Source organism: Hoplias malabaricus, chromosome 18 (genome assembly GCF_029633855.1).
Source record: "Hoplias malabaricus isolate fHopMal1 chromosome 18, fHopMal1.hap1, whole genome shotgun sequence".
NCBI lineage: Eukaryota > Metazoa > Chordata > Actinopteri > Characiformes > Erythrinidae > Hoplias > Hoplias malabaricus.
The window spans coordinates 10,765,515-10,788,467 of NC_089817.1; the positions used below are offsets into that span (position 1 = coordinate 10,765,515).

General features: G+C 37.5%; 2 protein-coding genes across 2 annotated transcripts; one reads left to right on the plus strand and one right to left on the minus strand.

Moving 5' to 3' along the window:
* Positions 1-4,221: 4,221 nt before the first annotated feature.
* LOC136674982 (GRAM domain-containing protein 2B-like) lies at positions 4,222-13,196 on the plus strand. Its single transcript, XM_066651343.1, has 14 exons — positions 4,222-4,539; positions 6,266-6,421; positions 8,424-8,511; positions 8,678-8,747; positions 8,960-9,063; positions 9,159-9,254; positions 9,424-9,495; positions 9,594-9,674; positions 10,729-10,840; positions 11,231-11,335; positions 11,426-11,516; positions 11,680-11,784; positions 12,315-12,399; positions 12,828-13,196. Exons 1-14 carry the CDS (start codon positions 4,433-4,435, stop codon positions 12,864-12,866), a joined length of 1,311 nt encoding a protein of 436 aa, XP_066507440.1. The 5' UTR covers positions 4,222-4,432; the 3' UTR covers positions 12,867-13,196.
* A 1,267-nt stretch (positions 13,197-14,463) lies between these two features.
* On the minus strand, positions 14,464-21,912 carry aldh7a1 (aldehyde dehydrogenase 7 family, member A1). The gene is made up of 18 exons (XM_066650889.1): positions 21,638-21,912; positions 20,900-20,953; positions 20,547-20,612; positions 20,225-20,305; positions 19,985-20,108; positions 19,433-19,565; positions 18,732-18,776; positions 18,524-18,601; positions 18,051-18,148; positions 17,783-17,824; positions 17,306-17,400; positions 16,905-16,989; positions 16,646-16,752; positions 16,373-16,489; positions 16,171-16,268; positions 15,869-15,942; positions 15,628-15,703; positions 14,464-14,863 (listed from the first exon to the last, which is right to left on the minus strand). The coding sequence occupies exons 1-18, from the start codon at positions 21,839-21,841 to the stop codon at positions 14,809-14,811; spliced, it is 1,632 nt and encodes a 543-aa protein (XP_066506986.1). The 5' UTR covers positions 21,842-21,912; the 3' UTR covers positions 14,464-14,808.
* Positions 21,913-22,953: the final 1,041 nt, after the last annotated feature.

The following is a 22,953-nucleotide window of genomic DNA, read 5'->3' on the forward strand; positions in this document are numbered from 1 at the left end:
GAAAAGCTAACGTTGCACAGGAGTTCTACAAATATTCCTCAGATGTTCACGTCTTCCGACACAAGACACAAACTGGCGTATAAGTGTTAGACTGGGAACTGTTAAGCGGATAAATCCTGTTTAGTTTACAGGCTTTGAGCTTTTAAGTGATTCATTTAGATCTTCTCACTCTGACCCTCTCCTAACTACACTAGGTGTGAATTGTTGCATCCAGTTTACACCCAATTTGCACATCAGATTCCTAGGTTTGGTCACCTTTCGCAAGTCTATTTTGATCTTAACTCAGATTGTGTATAACGTCATCTCTAATTCTCTTAAACCTGAACGCCCAGGGTGTATTCAGTCACTCATAAAGAGCTACAACTTAATCTCTAGCGCCCTCTGCTGGATAATAACTGGTGGTACACTGTTTAAGGTTTTTTTTAAACTTGAAGATATGTACACCTCCTATTGAGAGAACACACTTCTGCATATTTTAAAACTGAATTACAGTTTACTTGCTGTATTTAATTGAATTTATCTTAAGAAAATTTAAATAAATACATGTGTGTGGTGCAGAGTTTATGGTACATTCGACAATTTTATTTCCCAACGCATTAGACTCAGCAAATAAAAGGTAATAGGATATAAAATACCACGTCATTTTGTTTCTTGTAGCAGAAGCTTTAACATGTGTAATTTGTCAGTGAATGTCCTAACTTATCCATACAAATCATTGTATCAAACAAACGAACCATAAAACAAGAAAATACTATCTGATCAAATTATAAATCGAAATTAACAACGGGGTGAAATATGAACCAATGTACAATAATGACAACAAATACACTATGTCCAAATTTTTTAATCACATTAATTCATTCATTGTCTTTAAACACTTATCCAATTCAGGGTCTCAGTGGGTCAGGAGCCTACCTAGATTCACTGGGTCCAAGGCAGGAACTTTCCTGTCTTGCTACATTCAAATTTTATTCTAGTCAGTAATTTTTATGCAGCATAGAATGAAACACTATGAGCTAGATACCAGATTGTATTATAAAATAGTTTTTTAACATGCTTTTTTAATATCCCAATTTACAACAGTAACATGAAGACTATATGAAATGAGAAATGTTCTTTATGTTATTCATATAAATTTCAGGTGGCACGGTGGCGCAGCAGGTAGTGTCGCAGTCACACAGCTCCAGGGACCTGGAGGTTGTGGGTTCTATTCTTGCTCCAGGTGACTGTCTGTGAGGAGTTAGCGTGTTCTCCCTGTGTCCGCGTGGGTTTCCTCCGGGTGCTCCGGTTTCCTCCCACAGTCCAAAAACACACATTGGTAGTTGGATTGGCGACGCAAAAGTGTCCGTAGGTGTGAGTGAATGGCTGTGGATAAGCGCTTACAGATAATGAATGAATTTCAGTTTGCCCAGAAATCATTAAATGTAACAAGTGCGATATTAAAGCTGTTGGTATTTGGTATAAAACTACAACCCCCCCCCAGAAAAGTTAATTTTTTTTTCTGTAAAATGCAGTAAAAACCAGAATGTTAAAAGAACACTGTGTAATATTTTTACCTTAAAATTACAGCTTCAGAATCATTGTGATGGTTCACTGTACTAGACCTGTAATAGAGAGAAGAGAGCATCAATTATTGCTAATCTGAGATGGACACTGCAGAAATGGGGACGGGTACGCCATGGGGCATAATGAAAATGAGAATAGGGCTGAATCTTGTATGAAGTATTAATAGGAAAAAACTGCACCTGCAAAGCTTTAACAGTTGTCATCCACAGTTCCCAGACAATTAAACAGTGCAATTAAGCAAGGTGATGTAAAAACATCATACAGTGAAAACATAGGACTTCTTGTTTTTCAGTTAAATAAAGGTTCGAGAGAAGTACCAAGTGAATTTTTTTCTGGAAATGGGGTTTGTATAAAAACCTAAAAAGTGTTGACTGACGAAGGGGAGATGTCTGGGCATATTACCAAGCACGTGTAGGAACTGAGTCAAGATTTTGAAAGCCATTTACAGGTTCATTAACACAGATTTAGAGCAGAGCATTAGGCCTCATCTGGACTGTTAATGTACCTCACCAAATGAAGAAGAATCACAATGGCATCTTCTTAATGTGTCCAGTTTCCCTGAGCCCTAATTTAATTGTTGTTTGGGCTATTAGAGATTCATCAGTCACACTTTTATATTCATACACAGTAATTACAGTAATCAAGGTGCAAAGGAAATATTTTATTCAAAATTATTAAACCACAGGTAAAAAATAGTGTTTGGTTTGTAAAATGTGGGGGTGTGGCATCATCTCATGGGGTGTGGAAAAGCATTAAAAAACGCAGAGGATTCAGACGCCTCAATCAAATTACATTCAAGAAACACTCAAGCCCCAGTTGTGCTGCCTTGAAATACTGAAGCCCTTTACAGATAGGACAGTGCTGGGCTAAACCATGTATACACCAATTAACCCAGCCACACAATGGACTGTATATATATCAACAAAGTGACAAGCAAAATCGTCAGCCATTTCAGCAAATAAATATGTCAAATTGTCATAGTAATGTACAATTATAGACATTATAAGAATAGTGTACATTCCTGAATTGTGGTTGTCTCACTATTCAGTTTTGGCAGTAATTAGTGTGGCTAAGAACTGCTGTGGAAAGAACTTATGTAAGTCTTTGGTTCACTGAGTAGAGATTGTGTGGAGCATGGGGTTGCCAGGAGGATGCTGGGGAACATACGGAACAAGGTGTGGTTTTAGACACGCCCCCTAGAAGGATTATGCATATATATTAGTTATAGATAAAACCATTTGCAATAGGTGCTTGGGGATAAAGGAAATTTAGCCATTGTTCTAACATTGACAGCCAGGATTCTACAGGGTGGGCCATTTATATGGATACACCTTAATAAAATGGGAATGGTTGGTGATATTAACTTCTTGTTTGTGGCACATTAGTATATGGGAGGGGGGAAACTTTTCATGATGGGTGGTGACCATGGTGGCCATTTTGAAGTCGGCCATTTTGGATCCAACTTTTGTTTTTTCAATGGGAAGAGGGTCATGTGACACATCAAAGTTTCTCAAGAAAAACAATGGTGTGTTTGTTTTTAACATAACTTTATTATTTCATGAGTTTTTTACAAGTTTCTGACCACTTATAAAATGTGTTCAAAGTGCTGCCCATTGTGTTGGATTGTCAATGCAACCCTCTTCTCCCACTCTTCACACACTGATAGCAACACCGCAGGAGAAATGCTAGCACAGGCTTCCAGTATCCGTAGTTTCAGGTGCTGCACATTTTGATGGTATGGTGTGGTATATGGGGTACAAAGATAGTGGGGCCATTCTTCATCAATGGAAACCTCGAGGCCATTGGATATGCGAAATTGCTACATGATGATATGTTTCCCTCTTTATGCACTGAAGCTGGCACGTTTTTCCAGCAAGATGGTGCACCACCACATTATGGGTGTCAGGTCCGAGCATTCCTAGATGAACAGTTTCCTGGAAAGTGGATTGGTCATCATGTGCCAGTTGAATGGCCCCCAAGGCCTCCCGATCTGACCCCCTTAGACTGCAATTGTCTATGCTGTGAAGATACGAGATGTGCAGCACCTGAAACTACGGATACTGGAAGCCTGTGCTAGCATAGCATGAAGAGTGGGAGAAGAGGGTTGCATTGACAATCCAACACAATGGGCAGCACTTTGAACACATTTTATAAGAGGTCAGAAACTTGTAAATAACTCATGAAAGAATAAAGATACGTTAAAACCAAGTACATCATTGTTTTTCTTGTGAAATTCCCAATAAGTTTGATGTGTCACATGACCCTCTTCCCATTGAAAAAACAAAAGTTGGATCCGAAATGGCCGATTTCAAAATGTCCACGATGGTCTCCGCCCATCTTGATAAGTTTCCCCCCTCCCATATACGAATGTGCCACAAACAGGAAGTTAATATCACCAACCATTCTCATTTTATTAAGGTGTATCCATATAAATGGCCCACTCTGTAGTACACTAGACATGGCAGCAAGGGTTCTAGGACCGTAAAATGTTGCAGTAAGTGTTCTAAAACGCTTGTATATCGGCGGAAAATATTTTAGAACGCATATTTGGGCTCCAGAATGTATTCTATTTAGACACCAAGTCCGCTTATTGGAGCGCAGCCATTTCCAGCGCCGTTAATTTTCCAGAGACGCTCCTTGAAATTAGGACTTTCCCCTGTTGCGAAGGAAGAGGGCGACATTTCCCAATCTCGCTCCATTCTTTTTCTCTTCATTTACATTTCCCGGACCTCCTTCCCACATTTAACCCGTTGGAAGAATCGGCCGGAGTTTTGCCAGAACTTCCTGGAGGAGTCTGGGGCTCTGCGAAGGAGGCGAGTTATTTTTTTTTTTTTTTTTTTTTTTTTTTTTTGCAGTCCCTCTGAAAATGGTGCTGATGATCGATCAGACAGAAAGATCCCAGATTCTCGTTTCATCACCAGAAGTGGTTAAACCCATCAAGACCGAAAGAAAAGATACGCGAGTGCAAAATAAGTAAGTGTTCTTTCTTACACGTTTGAATCAGCCCGCAGTAAGAGTAACCGGGCCTGTACTAGCGGAGGAGGCTAACCGAACTCACTTCGAGGAATTTATTGTGTCACAGAGACCGTTTTAAGGTCGTGGGTCGTCGTGTAAGGACGCTTTAAACAGTAGAGTTTATAGCACATTAACATAGAAGGAGCGCGAACAGGACACTTAGTCCTGTGTTGTTACTGAAGCAGAGAACTGTATATTTCCAAGCCCACCGACTTGAAGCCTTTTATGGAGTGGAACTTTAAAAGAGCCGTTAGTATCATTAACCCGCTTCCTACGCTGCGGTTATCGCCAGAGCTATCAGTAACTCAACAATGTCCTCATTACTGTCCTTTAAAAATGTAAACACAATTCAGATCCGGACATTTTGCTTGGAGTCTGCTCACAGAGCGTAATTTAATTCACTTTCCGATACTCGTCTCCTCGCTTTCGATGCTGGACGCTGTCGGTTCATATTTGCATTTCTTTTCTTTAACAAATGTGTCGCTTAATTTCAGTGGATCTTTACCAACACCACTGCAGCACCGCCATGTCAGCCTGAGCGAAATCATCAAATTTCAGTTTGTTTTATGCTAGTTTAACAATATTTAAAAATAAATAAACATAACATATGTAACGTGCCTTAATTTTTAAGCAGGGTATATTTTAGGTTTTATTTTTTTCCTCTCCCAAAAGAGCCGCATTCTGTAGATGATATGTGAATTGTCCCTGAGAATATTAAAACCTGTAACCAAGAGTCTCCAAACCTCTAAGAAACTCAAGGTAAAATCACAGGCCTAACTTTACACTAGAGATGCTGGGGACATGACCCCACCACTTTCTGAAATGGCTGCTATCGTTCCCAACGCTCTTTGAAAGTTTACCCTGAAGGTATTTGATACAACAGAAGCTACCAGTTCAGAAAGTGTGAAAAATTAGTTCCCTAAGGAGGTTAAAAAGATATATAAAATAAAAATAAAAAGTCTTTCATCCTTTTGAATGTTACCCATGAAGCTGCACTCTGCTGTGTTTGAAAGGAGAAGTACATTTTAATTTCTGCTTTGAGTCTGGTAAAATGTTGACTTTACAACCCTCATTTATCCTGGAAATAGTTTGATCAATGCCATATGTGTTTTAATGAACACAGACTTGTTTGTTAATGACAGAATCAGAGCAATTTTTGCATATATTTTTCACACACTGCTGAGACACTGCACTGACATTTCATGAAACAATTTCTTCTTTTTTTTTAAATAAAAATCATAAACAGTCACTACAAGTACGATAAATATGTCATAAGCCACAGTGCATTGGTTAATGCCATTAGGCCTCACAAGCTTTAAACCTCTCATGAACCTCTTTCTTTCAAATCAAGTACCTATTTATTTTCAGAGAATGTATGTGACTTAGAAGGGTATGTGAATTTGAGAGCTATTCTAGCTGAACTGAATTTAACCCCCAGCACTTTTCAAAGCAGTGTTACACCCATTGGTGAAATGATATGTATTCAGTGTTTATCACTCTGCAGTGCACTAAACCCAGTTAAACAGAACTAATTACATCTTCTTTATAATGAAACTTGCAGCTATTCAGTGTTACATGAGTACAAATCTTCTGTATGTTCAGAACAGTTTATTGATTGTCTCAATATGTGGTATCATACTGATATAGTTTCTGGTGTATTTTAGTATGTAAATCTTATTTTCAGATTTTCAGTTGTGGAACTGCCACACACCCACATTCCTGAGACTGAGAATGGAGAAGAGAGGCAGAGAAGAGTTGGGAAGTCAGGGTTTGATTCCCAGTTGTCAGGGGACACAGAGTCTGATCTTTCAGAGAGCAGAAAAAAATCTGCCTTCATGAGGTGAGCATCACTGAGTGTGTTTACATGTACTTTGAAATCTTAATTACTGTCTGAGTGTTAAAGTGGTCATGTAAACAGAATTCTCCAATCTATGAAATCAGATTAAGGTCTAGAAATCAGATTAAGCTGGATTTTATGTTGGTAATCTTCTCAGCGCATGTAAACCCTGATTTCTTTCAGATTTCTTGGTCTGTGCATGCACACAAACACAAACAGATAGTGTAGAGCTATCTTCAACACATATTCTTAAGTACTGTAACTATCCTTTATCTGAAAATTCATTAAGTACCTGTCACTCCCATCAGTCCTTACATCGAACACACGTCCAGTAGACGCCCATTTTAAAAAGTGTAGCGAAACCATTGAGAAGAGTGTAATTTTTTTAATCATTATAAAATAAGATCCATATTTGCAAGTCAAATGGCTCAATATGTACAAAAACGCACATCAGCAGGTTTATGTCATAGCTTTCTCTGATAATATTGGCTGTTGCATGGTTTTAAGTGAAATCAGACAGATTGCTAAATTGAGGAAAAGAAGAGGGAGGACAAACATTTTAGGTGATGGGATGATTTAAAAATGAAGTCAAAAGTTACATTACCCCAGACACGTTACCCATACATTAGATCATTATAAGAAATACTTCCTAATGGTTAAATAAATACACAAACCTTTTTCTCCCAACTAATCAGATTATTGCCAGACTCGTGTGAACTCAGAGTGTTCCCATATTCTAGTTTCCCAAGTGCATTTAAACAAAACAGTCATGATAAGAAGACCGACTGAATAACTAAATATACTGTACTTGCTGTTTCAGTTTAAGACAGTCATATAATTTAGATTTTCATTTAAAACAGTTAACCATTAAGCGTGTAGTGAGGTGAGTTATGTGGAGGTGTAAGACTTGACAGTACTTCACTATTAATTTATTTTAAAACATCACAATTGTTCCCCTCATGTTTGTGAACATTAGAATGCCCAAAAATGAAATGAATCAGCTGAAGCAATGTTATCACCTTTGAAGTAGGCTGTGAAAAAAAACTGCTCAGTGATTTATTTTTTGATCCAACATTTGTAAAAGAATAAACGTTATAGGAAGAAACAAGAAGTGAAACAAAAAGCAAGTGCTTTTATGGACTAGTATATTTTCTAGTGTGCTAAAAGCAGTGGAAATACGTGAGATGTAATGAGAAACATTTTGAAGCTGTTTATTATGATAAATCTAACATTGTACTCTTCACATTCGTGTAGAGTAAGGAAATGACGAAGGCTGTCAATGTATAGATGGTGTTCATCTCATTAAACAGAGTTGACAATTATATGCGTCAGCATCATATTTGCAAAGTTGCTGCTGTGTAAACACACGTTTATGTACCAGTGTGCAAACCTTTGTGTGAAGCTTGGAAGTCTTTCAAAACTGTCTCTTTAATGTTTACAATATGGATGGACATTGAAGCTCACTGCTTTGCCTCGTGTGTAGCCTTGACTGAAGTCTTTCCTTCCTTTAATTGAAAATGAAAGTAGCCTTTTATGGTAAGAAGAGTAAACAAAAAGGTTTGATCAAATGAAAACTACAAGCATTGTGTTCTCCTCCTCCTAATGCTCACAATACAATTCTCCTGTGCTGGTTAGAAGACAGGGAAATGCTTGTTGAGAATGATCTATCTTTGCTAATGCGAGTTAAATCTGACTGGACACATCTGGACCAGATTTGTAAGAATTTGACAAAGGTTTCAGGGCTATTGGAAATACTAAACGAAACTCGACATTGAGATTAAAATCAAACTTGACAGGTCTTCAGAGTTCATGAGGGTTGTCTCTGACTTCTTCACAGTAATGTAATGAGTAGAGAAGTGATGATTCTGAGCCACAGGAACTGTTCATAATGAGCTAGCTCTGTTGTTATTACAAGGAATGCTCCACAATACTGCAACTGATTTGTTGCTATTATAAACTATTATTTACAGCTTTGATTTTTTTTAATAAGTTTATTTATTTGAAGGTTTAAACCTGTCGACCAGACCTCAGTCTCACAAAGCCCAGCAGACTGTGAGTCAAAGTTGGAGAGAAAAGCAGCGAGGTACAGCCAGGTATGAACACACTCTGGCTAGTGTCTAGTAAAATCTAGTAAAATCTTGGATGTCAGAGATGATATAGGCTCTGTTTATTAATAAAATATTTTCTTATTTTCTATATCCCTCTGTTTAATACTTACAAGGAAGTAGCTTAATATTGTTTGATTTTTTTTTTTTTTAGTTTTCCAAAGCAAATGCCCAGTATCATAAGCTCTTCAAGGAAATAAGCAAAGATGAGATACTCAAACAAAGTAAGTCAGTGTTTTTTTTTTTAAACTGAGTATGTGTTGGTTAAGCTCATAAGGATGTTTAATTAGGTTTTTCACTCTTTTGTTTACTCTTAAGTCTGAGAGAGAGTGTGAAGGACTGCTCCTATTGAATCATATCAGTGATCTGATATCTGAAATCAAAGGAATTTCTCTTCTTGGCTGTTTCTTAACTAAGAACTTCTGTCTGTCCCCAGGTTACACCTGTGCTTTACAGAAAGACATTCTTTATCAGGGAAGGCTCTTTGTCTCTGATAACTGGATTTGTTTCCATTCCAAAGTGTTTGGCAAAGATACGAAGGTAGAAATCTTGAATTAATTCACCTCTGTTCCAGTTGATTAGGTTTAAACCAGTGGAAAGAGGAATTAACATTCCACTTAATTTTCCTGCCACAGATTGTTATCCCGGTTCTCTCTGTCACTCATATAAAGAAGACAAAAACAGCCATTTTAGTCCCAAATGCACTTGTTATCACAACAACAAACAAGAGGGTAAGTGTACGGTTTGACATCTTGCTTTATGAGGAAGGGGCAAATAAAAATTCCAGAAATGTTTGGGTTTAAACATGTTACATTAACATAGATTAAAGTCAAGAAACTTAATAATGTTTATGTTTTGTTTTGTTATATACATTAAAGATTTTCTTATTTTCATTTTTAGCATGTATTTGTATCGTTTCTGTCTCGGGACACTACATACAAGTTCCTGATAGCAGTCTGCTGTCATTTACACGTAAGTGCATGACATTTCCAAATTGTTCTAATAAAAGAAGTAACTTTATGTTGTGGAAGTTGTAACAAACAAAAGAAACTGTACTTCTACTGTTTCAGAGAGAAAATGCAGGAAGCACTCCAGTCACGTCCTCAGCAGAGAACAGCTTCAGAGGGGAATGTCCGTCATCACTTCCACTGGTCAGTACACTTATACCTGTTGCATGCATGTTTTCTAATCACCATTCCACCAGTAATGTGTCCCAGTGAGGTGTCCCTTTGCAGCTTAACCATGTCATATAAAACTTCAGTTTTAAAGGCATTTGTTGGCCTTTGTAATCGCTTAGTACTGTGTAAACTTAAAGCTCATTGTTTGCTATTTTTGGCATGTTGGACACCAGTGGTTAACAGGCAGAGAACTCTGAAAAAGTTCACAGTGACCTAAAACAAAGTACAGTGGAACCTCTACCTACGAACTTGATCCATTCCGTGACCCGGTTCGTAAGTGGAAAAGTTTGTTTTCTCGAGTCAATTTTTTTTATTTAAAATAATGGAAAAGCAATTAATGCGTTCCAGCCCCCAGAAAGTCACCCTTTTTGCACTGATATATGTTTACAACACTCTCAAATTAGTAAAAAAAATACATTAGCATTTAGCATTACTAAAAATAAAAAAAGAAATACAGTGGGAACAGTAATAAAAAAGAAATAAAGTTTTAAGTGGTTGCGTATCGCTACCTTGAAGACGTGACGACTGGCTGGAGGAGTAACACAGGCACTGGCTGTATGACGGGAGGTGGGGGTGGGTGGAATAACGGAGAGTAGGCGGGTGAATGTGGGGAGACGAAGCGTAGATACGGTTTAACTTATCACGAATTTCGATGTCTGCTATTTACACTAATGCTAAATTGCTAAAACTACAATTTGCTAATCTTAAAAGCTCACTCAAGTCTGGGCGCTGGGAGACTCACCTATTGGAGTCAGTGGCCATTTCCAGCAGCTGGCTCGGCGGAGGCTCGAGTTCGTTTCTAGAGTCATGGTTCGTTGGAGGAGGCAAAAAATATTCAAATGCCCGGTTCATATCTTGGAAAGTTTGTTAGTAGAGGTTCCACTGTATAACAGAATCTGAATTAAACTGAAACATTAATAAAGTACCCTTTGGCTGTTTTCACTGAAAAATAATTTTGATGCAAGTTTCTAACTCAGGGGCAGTACTGCACACTTTTATTTCAAAAGGTTTATGTTTGTGTGCCCAGGACTTTTCAGCTGATTTTTCAGATCTTGATGGAGTAGTGCGTCAGAGGAGACAGGACATGCTGGAAAGCAGCAGCTCAGGCTCCCAAACTCCAGACTACGAGAAGATGACAGGTGTGTCCTACATTTATGGAGACAGTCACAGGCCGCTCAGATCAATGTAACACTGCATTTAACTCTTTTACTCATTCTGTTTATTTGTTAAGTCACATATATTATAAGAATTTTATGTCAAATGTGGTACTAATCATATCATGTGATGGAATGGTGCCCTGTCCAGGGTGTGCTCCTGCCTTGTGCCTTGTATAGACCAATCGCAACTCAGATCAGGATGAAGTGACAAAAGATGAATGAAAACAGGATTTGTTGTATACGTTTGAGTGCACACGCAGAAACCTTTATCTAAAGTGAATGAGTGTGTATTAAAGAAGGAATTCGGGTTTTCAGGATGGAATTTTGAAATGAACAAACAAAACTTTATTTTGCTTCTTCCCACTAAATCAGAGTATACACCCCTCTCTGAGAACTTCCTGGATGTCATGAAGACAGGAGAAATGGCAGTCCACGCTGACATTCACCTGCAATCCTCCAGTACAAAGCATCTAAATGGTATCTGATTCTGTAATAAAATTTCATTCTTTAAAACTTCCGTTATCATGGAACAAGTCATTAATCTTCAGAATATCTTCTCTGGCTCAGGTCCAAGTAAAGCAGTGTCAGGTCCTGATCGGCAAGAGAAGGTGCTTCAGCCTGTATCTCTGAACACTCTGCTACTTATCTACCTGTTCTTGTGAGTAACGTTATTACGTGCCGGAATCTTACGACTGAATTACGCATTAGCTGCACTGCTGCTCTTGCATGTTATAACAAGTTAAAGGCTGTTATTTTCGTTATTCATTTGCTGTTTGAAAGGCATTTTCTGTCGGTTAAATAGACGCATTGTGTCTCTGCAGGGTGTGTATACTTGTCTTGTCCTCATGTTACATGGCCTTCAAGATCCTGGCTCTTGAGCAAAGGCTGAATTCACTGGGCGTAGTAGGAGAATATTCACACAATGAGTGAGTAATATTCATTCATTCAGGATTTTCCCTGCTGTTGTGAGGAAGAGCATTCAATATTTTAGTAATCAAGTTCTCTGTCAGTTATGTGGAGAAATACAGAAGTAATTGTTTACTTAAAATGAGAAGCAATGAAAATGGATAAAACATTTTTGAACAAAATGAACTAGAATCTTTGAAAACAAAAATCACAGTGAGATGAAATTGTACGTAATCAAGTAATCGTAACAGCTTTATAAAGATTATAATATCTATGAGCCATCACACATCATACCATAGTCTGGACATGTGCAAACTATCAGACAATGCACGGAAAAGGCACAGCAAGTTACTTCTAAATATGTATTACTATGCATTATGTTTTGATTCAGAGCGACCTTCCTGATGTGCACAAAACTTTGATCCCAACATTTTCTGTTCTGTACAGCAGTGTTTAGGCCCTGGTCAGAAATGCAGGCTTCCTTCCATTGTTCTTTACAGCTCCAATTCAAAAATGGCATGTTATACATTCAAAATGTTCTCTCTAATAGGAATGCTATTCGTCATCGTCTTCAGGCAGAAATCAATGCAGAGATCTATGGAGAGCTTTCCACAAACTTGTTCAGATTAGAAAAGGTGAGTGACACTCCTAGAACTGGTTATTGGCTTGACCTTAGGGGTTGAGTGTGATGAGCACTCCTTCGAAATGATTTATTCGATTCATCCTTCTGAGTAGTGACTGTAAGATGAACTGGATAGGTTGAATCCACTGTTTATGTTGTAAGTGTAGGGTATGGTGTGTGTGGGCATCTGTTTACACCTGTAATGGAACATCAATACAGCTACTGTAGCATCTTAGGTTCTCAACAGTTCCTTGATCTAGTGCAACAATCCACTTTATGTAATGTATAATATATAGTACAACAGACCACATTTGAATATGGCAGTGCAGTCACAGCTTTCTAACTTTAGTGACTGTTTTCTGAATCTAAATCTAAACATCACCAAACTGTCGTGCAATATATTATAGCTTTGCTTCTCATCATTTTCTACTTTATGTCCAGATTCAGAGGAACCTGCGGAAGCTGCTTGAAGAGACCTGATTGGCCGCAGAGGACTTGCGTCTTAATAAAAAAAAAAAAACATATTTCAAAGCTTTATTCTTGAAGAAAAGGCTTAAATTATGTGCAATACTACCTTCTTTCTCTCTACTCAGGACTACACAGCTGTTTTTAATCTGAATGCAAGGATTTCTCTGAAGTAAGAAAACTAAGCTTTAATCCTTGTACAGTAAAAGTGAGAGTATGGGTGTAAATAAATGGGTCCCAAGGACTCTGGTTTTTCTAAGTTTCTAACATTTCAGAGGTCAGATAACTAAATTCTGCTTTATATGGTCAACTGTTACAACTGTAAAATGTCAATAAAATATTTATAGTGTCATTCAGTGTGTTTATGGATTATGATTGAAAAAGTATGGTCACTAATGCTAATACTGTGTGAAACAATTGTAGCACATTTTACTTAATTCCCAGTTCATGTTGCGCAGACTACATACATACTACACTTCAAGAATATCTTGCCTAATGTTAAACTTAGTAAAGCATTAGATATCCTGCTAGCAGAAAACAAAATCTGAAGCAGATCATGTGTTAATTTCCCATACTATCATCTACACAGAAGATCAGGTTTGACTAAGTGACTAGCACCGTCACAGCTGAACAAATTTAGCTGCTACATCTCCCCCTGCTGGAGGTAAATCAATAATGCATGCGATGCTATTGTGAGCTTTACAGGTAGGCAAATATTATATCCTTGCTAGCATCTAAGGTTCTTTTTCTACTTTAAATTCTAGGTCTGCACTACCTATGTCCACTTGTCTCAACATTTTAACTTTTGTAGTAATGTAAACAAGTATTGGATGATAAGCCTTGCATGATCATTCATCTCATTTAAAGGCTAAGTACCAGCTATATGAAAGTGTCAAACAAATAAATACAGTGGAATTTGAGTTCCTAACTTGTGTTTATTGATAGTCAGAAAACATGTTATTTCTTACTAATTCAAGGAATAAGGTGTTCAAGAGCCTCTGTAACATGGAGGTAAACAGGGTGAGGACACTCACTTCGCCTGTTTTAGTTGGTGTTAGTTAGCGTTAGCTTGACTCGCTAAACTCGGTGGCTCAGATTATACTCGGCTACGTAGCTGCATTACGGAGGTTTATAGTGTCGGATTAATTCGAGTTCGACTTCGATCACGTTTACAAGAATAACGGTACCTCTAAATTTGAGTGTAGCTTATTGCTAGGCTATTGTCATGAATAATGTTGGTTATTTAGCTCGATACTGTCATAACAGTCAGTCATAACGGTGTTTTACCGCGGCGTTGTCCACCAGTGACGTCACGGTTGCGTTCAAGAATTTCCGTAGCGAGCTCGGGTTTTTCCGTCAATTTAATAAAATTGTCAGTTTTAAAGCAAATTAAGCTGCTATTTTCATTTTAATTCACACTTATGTCAGTAACTAAAATAATGTGAAATGTTCATGAAGGTCCATTAAGTGGTGCTTAGCCTTTAATATTCAAGAGATGAGAGCAAGTTATGAGATACAAAATCACTAAAAATGTATGACTTAAATGTAGATGCACATTAAAAACAACAAACATTGTCTAAACAGAAATAATCACTCAGGTTCCATGAGCAAGTTCCTTCAAAAATAAAGGCATGATTTATTTGTACAAAGCACCTAATATTTCAAGGTACCAGTGACATAAGTGCTTATAAAAACATTTTACAATACTAGTTCAGCAAGAATTTTCCTTTCAACCATTTTTATGACTGGGATTTTTCGAAACAAAATAACCATTTAATGCATGAATAATGAAACTGATTTTCTACCAGGTATGACAAGCCTATGCTATACTTTTGAGAGTTCTGGTACACAGTCCGGATTAGTGAAGAACCAAAGCTTCCATTGTTAAGGTTAGTGTTTGTTTGTTTTTCTCTCTACCAAATTCCGGTTCAGGTAATGGATGTCCTTTAGCTCCAGTTCACTCAAACTTGATTCCTTGTGCCAGTGGGAGCTCCTTGCTGTAGTTGATGGTGCTGTGTAGAAAGAATTATTCTATTGAAAAGGGGTTTCTTTTAACTTTAAAGCTTAGTTTCTAATGTAAACTTAATACAAATGTGCTTTTATACACTTGTAAAGTTATGACATATTGACCTTAGGAAACGTCATGTCTGGGTCAAAACAGCTGCTCACTGTGGCCAACTTGGTTAATTTGCTGCTAGATTTAGTGATGTTTTCAGACTTTCTGGTGAGTTATTAAAAAAGAAAGATGACTAGCACTAAATCTAGCCACTATCTGTACAAATCTTAGCTACTTCTTATTGACGATAATCGCCAGTAGCACAACTCGTTAGAACACCAAGACTAACTGTGAGCAGGAGACACGCCTCCTTCTGTGGCCCCTCTGCTCCCAGAGACAGAGCAGCACACTCATTCCAAATGGTATCTCACACATCAGTTGAGATTTGAATGTACAAATTGTGCTGCCAAAGACACGTCTTCTCTTTACGTTTGATTTATAATTTTTTCTGCACTCCTGAACTGAGATCACAATTGATTGAGACAGATATTCAGCTTTATTCTAACAGTAACATCTTATGAATATATGACATGGGACCAAAAGCACAAGTGGACCTGGAAACAGTGAAACATCATGCATGGCGTAACACTTAACAAGCAGATTGGTTTGATGCATTGTCCACTTAATTGTTACACAATGACAGTAAGGGTTTTTAGAGACAATTATAAATTCAAAGCAATCCCCAAGAGGGAAAGGTAAAATGTATTTATTTACACTCACCATGTGGACCTCCTCATGTACTGCTTCCACGAATCACTGCCTGACTCACGCCCACCGCCTGTGTGTTTTTCCCCACCTAAAACACACAAACGAGCTTTTGAAATGTGTATTTTACGACACAGGAAAAACAAACCTATATCAGAAGCCTTTTAAAAAGGACCATGAATCCAGTTTATTTTTGAAAACTACCAATGACAAAAGTTCACAATTGGTTACATCAACAGTTAAGTACTGTACTCACCAAAAGCTCCTCCAATCTCGGCTCCACTGGTAGGAATGTTGACGTTAACTATGCCACAGTCTGAGCCCTTGGGTCTATGAAAGCATCATAAACCTGTGTCAGTCTCCATTTTTAATTGTGACTACAAAAAGACTGCATTTCTACATCCCATGCTACTAAGCTACAGCTTTGTTGTCTCAAGTAAATTGATTATAATTTCAATACACCAACTTCCCAACTGCCAGTACCCAAATAGTACTGAAGATTAATATAAAATTATTGGTGTGCATGTAAATAATAGTCTGCACAAGCTGCAATCTTACCCTAACCAGCGAAACACTCTGCCCATATCCTTTGTGAAGATGCTGCTGGAAAGACCCTGTTTGACTTCATTATTACAGGCAAAGGCTTCCTCCTCTGTCTGAGGATAAAGCAAGAAAGATCATTTTTAAGTAATGACACCTGAAAAGACAAGTTTTTAGGGGCAAGGAGGGGAGAGAGAAAAAAAAAAAATAAATAATCTACCTTGAATTTGATTACATAGAGAATGGGCACAAAAGTCTCAGTTTGGACAATAGGGGCATCATGTGCCAGTCCAGTAAAGATGGTAGGCTCCACATAGTTACCAGGGCGATCCATTACCTGAAAAGGAAATACAGGGGCAGAACAGATGAATCATCTTTTACATACATATACACACAATATATATATTAATATTTATTTTATATATTTAATATATATTTTATAATAATGTAATAGTGATGCAAGTGTGGGACTGTATAAGCTACTGCACTGTACCTTTCCACCACAAACAAGGGTGCCACCCTGCTGTTTGGCTTGCTCTATGGCAGCCAGGTACTGTTGAACAGCTTGCTTGGTGTGAAGTGGCCCATATAGGGTACTAGCTGTAAACAAAAACATATCAGTTGCCATCTGTAATTTTCACTGCCAAATATAATGCATTATAGTTCCTCCATTTTGCTTTCAAAGCTCACCATGTTACCTACGTCCACCATTAACTCACTTTTGTAAGCTGGTCAAAAAAAGTAAAACTTACGATCCCAGGGATCACCAATGCGGACTTGCTTGTAAGCTTTGGCTAATCTCTCCACAACCACATCATGAACACTCTCATGGAGCAGCTAGTGAACACACAACACAGTAAACTGTATTTGTAATAGTATATTAACAGTAGAAAACATTTTATCCTAAAACCACAACATTTAAAAGTTAAAAAAGGGAGGGAGGAGGAAAACTCTAATTTGCTTTCATTTCATTTGATCTTTTGGATCTATGTTCTACCTGGAACGTATTTAAATGGATATTGTACTTCAAGTACTACACAATGACCTTAATTTGCAAGATAAAATTTACATGTGGTTGCATTACACAACTAAAATAATTACTACTTTAGGGTTTTTTGACATCAGTGCTTTTGTTGTCAAGGCCTAAACTCACCAGTCTCCTGGTTGTAGTGCAGCGCTGGCCTGCGGTTCCCACAGAGGCAAATAGAACTGAAGGCACCACCAGGTTCAGGTCGGCATCCTCAAAAACTAAGAGATAAATCACAAGTTATAAACACTGTAAAAACTAAACAAAATTTGGCATGGCAGTATTCCCAAAGGTGGGCAATCATATCAGAGGCATCATCAGTACTTGAAGATTTCTAATCAACTTTTTTGGATCATGAAAATAATAAGACTTGAGTCTGATTACAATAAACAGTTTAAAGTAGCTACATGAATAACATTGCAGCAAGAAGCTGACTGTATGACACTATTGTATACTACGCACTGGCTAGGAAACTGTTCCTGATATTAAAGTTTTAGTTAAAACAATACACATCAAGTGTTGTAAACGCCTTCAGTGTCTAGTTATAAACATTTACTATATCATTCATTCTTAAATATACGTACACACCAATGGTGAACTTACCAATGATGGCGTTGTTCCCTCCTAGCTCTAGCAACTGACGACCTTTTTAAAAAAAAAAAAATAATAATAAATACATATATATAATAAATATATAATATATATAACAGCTAATATATAATAATATATAATATTAATTAATATATAATATTAATATTAATATATATAATATATATAACATAAACATATATAATAAATATAAAAATATAAATATAAAAATAGCACCAGGAAGATATATATAAATAAAACACTTGCTACTAATGATGCTTACCAAATCTCTCCTGTACCATGAGAGCCACCTGTTTTCCCACATGAGTGCTGCCAGTGAAGGACACCAGGTCCACACGCTCATCCTTAGCAAGTGCTGTGCTGCAAATAGGCCACAAGAACCATCAAAGCTAAACCATGAATATAAACCTGGAAGTACACAGTATTAAGCTTTGATGTGTCTCCCAACGGATCAAAGCCTTGCATTTGCATGATAAATGGACAATTCTGGATAATTATTATTACTAAAAAGATTTTTCATGATGATATTTATTAATCTGGTACAACGGAAGGCTTTAAAACTCCCTGGCACATGTTTATTGATGCTTCCCTCATTTGCCTGTGTTTTTAAAATTAGAACAAACAGCAGAGCCTAGAACCTGTACAGACATTGTGTCAATTCCAATGTGTTAAGTCCTTGAGGACAGGGTGAATACAGCACAAAATGTTCAATGTATACAACAATAGTGTACTTACCCAATGTCAGCCCCACCACATGTCATAGAGCAGATAGCACCAGGAAGATTATTCTGCTCCAGCACTTCAGCTACAATCCTTTAGAGGAAATTGAGGGGAACATTTTTTTCTATCAAAAGCTCACCTTGTGTCTTAATAGGAGGATATCCAGAGAAAATAAATGGGTATGGCATATTATTCAACAATAATTATTTTAAGAGATACATACTTTGTAACTGCTACACTGGTAAGAGGTGTGGTCGGAGCCCCTTTCCTACAAATAAAAGAAAAAGCTATTGAAAAAGTACAAAGCAGATTTGCAAACAAAGACTTTGAATTATAAACTGTGGTATCTATGCTAAGGTATTAAAAAGTTAAAGTTAACAACACTCATTTTATTAACGCAATTAACACCCATTGGCGGTTTAACCCTGCCGAAGCCCAAATAAGGTACACTGTTTCTTTAAAAGGGTGTACAATCATTGTGAACATGTGGCTATTTACTGACAGTCTGTGCTATAACATAATTGAGACCGTGGGTCCCTCCTCTTTTATTTATTTGTTTCTTTTAATGCAGCCAGAGCTCCATGGACTGGTTCTAATTCATATATGAGCACCAGTAGCCATAGGACATTTTATATGGTCACTGCCGCTAATAAACATGTCAGAGAGAATACTGTCCACAAGTTGTTTTAATCACTATGTGACATTTAAAACATGTGCTTAATATTTCAGGTAACTGTGGGTCCTTGTTTTACAGGTGATCTGCTACAACAAACATGACACATGAACATATTAATGTTCCTGCATAATGAATATATTCTGATTAAGCTTATTTTCTCCTCGTGTCTGTAACTGAATGCACGTATTGTAAAAAGGTACACCTAGTTATATATAAGCATATTAAATGGGTAAATTTTGTGGTCGTACCAAAGGCAGACATTGCCACAGATAAGAGCAATAGCATTGTTCCAGCCATACACCGCCACAGGGAAGTTAAAAGCAGTAATGATGCCAACCAGACCCACAGGGTTCCACTGCTCAATAAGGGCATGCCCTGGTCCTGAAATTACAGAACAAGAATGATTAATACCTTCTCATGGCTGTTCAGTAGATCTTTCATAATCCTTATTGTGATATTAGGCTTGTTAACATAGCAGAAAATAGCAAGGTGCCCATAAAGCCTCAAAACAAAAACCAGTGTATACATGCAAGTATTTGATTCACTTAGAGGTGGTTTTCCAGACATGGTTTAAGCCGAGTGTTGGACTATTTCCTTTCAATGGAAAAAATATATATTACAGTTTTACGTGCTGTGTAGTCCAGGACTTGGCTTACGCCCTGAGGAAAAGGAAAATACTCATTGGTGCTTTCATGAGTCAAGATTTAATCCATCTAAACAATTTATTTTAATGGCTGCTTTCAGAATAATTAGCAATATAAGTAATAAGTTCTGTCTCAATTCATGTAAAAGTGACATACTTTCAGAGGGCAGAACGGGGCCACCAATCATGCGAGAGAGTCCGACAGCATAGTCGCATACATCGACATATTCCTGCACCTCCCCAACACCCTCCACATAGATCTTGCCCATCTCCAGAGACACCTGCCAATGCAGCAGAATTTATTTATCTATCTATTTTTAAACACCAAGTAGCATAAACGCTTAATTCAGACCTCTAATCTGAATTCACACTTAATTGTTTCAGGAGATTAGTGTACCAAGCTGCCAAGAACTTTGATCTTCTTCCTCAGAGCATCACCTATTTGTCTCACAATCTCACCCCTCTTCGGAGCAGGGATCTGTAAAAAAACAGCAAAAACACAAGGGGTCCACAGTCCAAACTGGGTCTACAAATAAAGATGAAATTTCTCTGCTGTTAATAGATCATCACTGACATCAATGGTCAGTAAACTCTCATATCACATCCATCTAATCAAGTTGAGCAATCATACAATAACACAAGTCCATAAGTCAATTTTTGTAGTACTGGGTTGCTCTTAGGATTTGTGCTTTTTTATGTGTGTGTTATTAAACACTTACATCTGCCCACACTTTCCATGCTTCTTGAGCTTTCTTTACAGTCTCCTCATATTCTGCCAAGGTGGCCTGGTTGAAAGTTAATGGACAAATTAATATTTAACAAAACTCTTAAACAACACGGTACACCAGAGGTTTCTTATTTACTTATTTGTTTATATATTTGTGCATAAAGTTCAACGGTCAAGCATGTGGGTTACTACATTTTCATTATTTAAAATAAATAAATAAATAAAAAACACAATACTGCACTTTACATACCTTTAGATTTAAACATTTGGATTTTGATTCAATAACAGAAAAGTAAAAAGTCCTTCAGCACAATATAAATGGTCATTAGTTACAACAGAAGTTACCTGTCGAACTCTGGCAATGGGCTCATTGTTAGCAGGACAGTATGAAGTAACCACCTATAAAGGAAAATAAGATTTTTTTCTTTATCTTTCATTTACCTCTCCTGTAAAACATATGAAAAAGTTTTATAAACATTGTTTTAGTAAAGTGCCTTCCAGTGACCTGCAATTTGACAGAACAGAAACACTATTTAAGAGTTTACACATACTGTAATTCACATAAAATTGATAACACATTTATAAGAACATGAAAGATAATTTTACATATGAGAGCTTCTGAAGCACGCGGCAACTGTGGCAGCTATAGAAACGATTACAACAGGCGGCCTTTTTGGTAAATCCAACCCAGCCCCCCCATATTATATTATATTTTTAGTGAATATTTAAACTAGAGAAAAAGTCTACAAACGTTTAATGATAATTTAGTCCGGGTCTCTCATCTGTGTTTTCACATTTATGCCACCTCACCGACTGGGCCTTCTCCGTTCCACCTTAAACCATTTAAGGTGGAACAGACAGTTCGAAAAAGAAACTTCTCTGCTACCGCAGAGCCACTGCTAAACAAACACTCCTGCACGCACCTCATAGAGCTCAGTTTAAGATTGACTGGCTCATTCGATGAGACATTAAGCTCAGCATAATGATTAAAACCATGCTTTTCGGTGCCTGTAACGGCGCTGTATTTTTAGCAGCGTCGCCTCACTGTTACGTTAAACCTCTTAACGTCAACGTTATCCTCACCTCTCCGGTTCCCCCCCACGAACCGTTGTAGACCCCGTCGTTGTCTTCGCTGAGACCCAGCTCTTTCAGCCAGGAGTATTTGGGTTGGTTTATGAGCAGCGAGGACATGGCAGCGCTTTGCTGTAAGCAGACTGAACGGACTTTAGCTCGCTTTATTGCACTACGCTGTAGGCGAAGCGCCGAAACCACGAGAAAGCGCTGCATGCTGAGGGTGAAGTGGAGCGGCGCGTGCGCTCGCCCTGCGGTAATAGGAACACGGCCCTAAACGAATTGTTCCCTACTCCCTTGTAAGTGCACTAACTGAATTATAATTTATTGGTTTCTTCATTCAGATAGTGCGCTATCTTTGCAGTAGATAAATGTGCGCATCTGAATAAACCACTGGCCCACTATGTTAGGCATAATCACGGTTCTTGCACATTTTATGACCCACAGAGCGCACTTCGTAGGGACGATAGGGAAGGTGGAGCTATTGGAGACTGAGCCCCAGAGAGACGCTTCTGATTGGCTGAATAACCATACTCCCTCTTTATAAGCTAAATATAAACCAAAATAAAGTGCTTTATATTTAATGTTTTACTGTTAAATAACAGATGTACTGTTTATTCTGGAAAAATGACATAATGGATATGATATAAAAGTATTAAAATATTGTATAATATGTAATATATTAGACTTAAACCGCAACAGCTGTCGGAAGCAGAGTGGCGCAGCGGAAGCGTGCTGGGCCCATAACCCAGAGGTCGATGGATCGAAACCATCCTCTGCTAAGCGTTTTAACTTATTAAATATTTCAGTGTGAGAAATATTATTTTAAATACACGTTGACTATCGCCATCAAAGCAATAATATCTCAGTCGTGTACAAATGCTAAAATTACACATTTTAAACAGGTAAACTGAAAAGGTGCGGTAACTGCAAGGCTCTGTGCGTGGTTTATGACGCTCACATTTGTGTGCAAAAGTTTGGGTACAGGGATCTTATGGCTTTCCAAAGTAAAAATAAGCAACAAATATCTACACATGCGCAGTAAGAGTTGTAGAAGAACGAATAAACAAAAATGCAAGTTGTGCAAAGTTTCTATATTATTTGTTTGAATTTCTTTATGTTAAACTCAACAAATAATGAGAAACTGCACTACAATATTTTTGGAGGAAATGTTTGTTTCTATTTTTGTCATTTTATCTCGTTTTGATTTATCTTTGTTCTTTGTATATTTTGTATATATATCGTTGTTGAAAAAGCTAGTCTCCTGTGTTAAATAATGGAGAAAGAAAAAGAGTAAAAAGAAAAGTTAAAGTTAATTTAATCCAGTG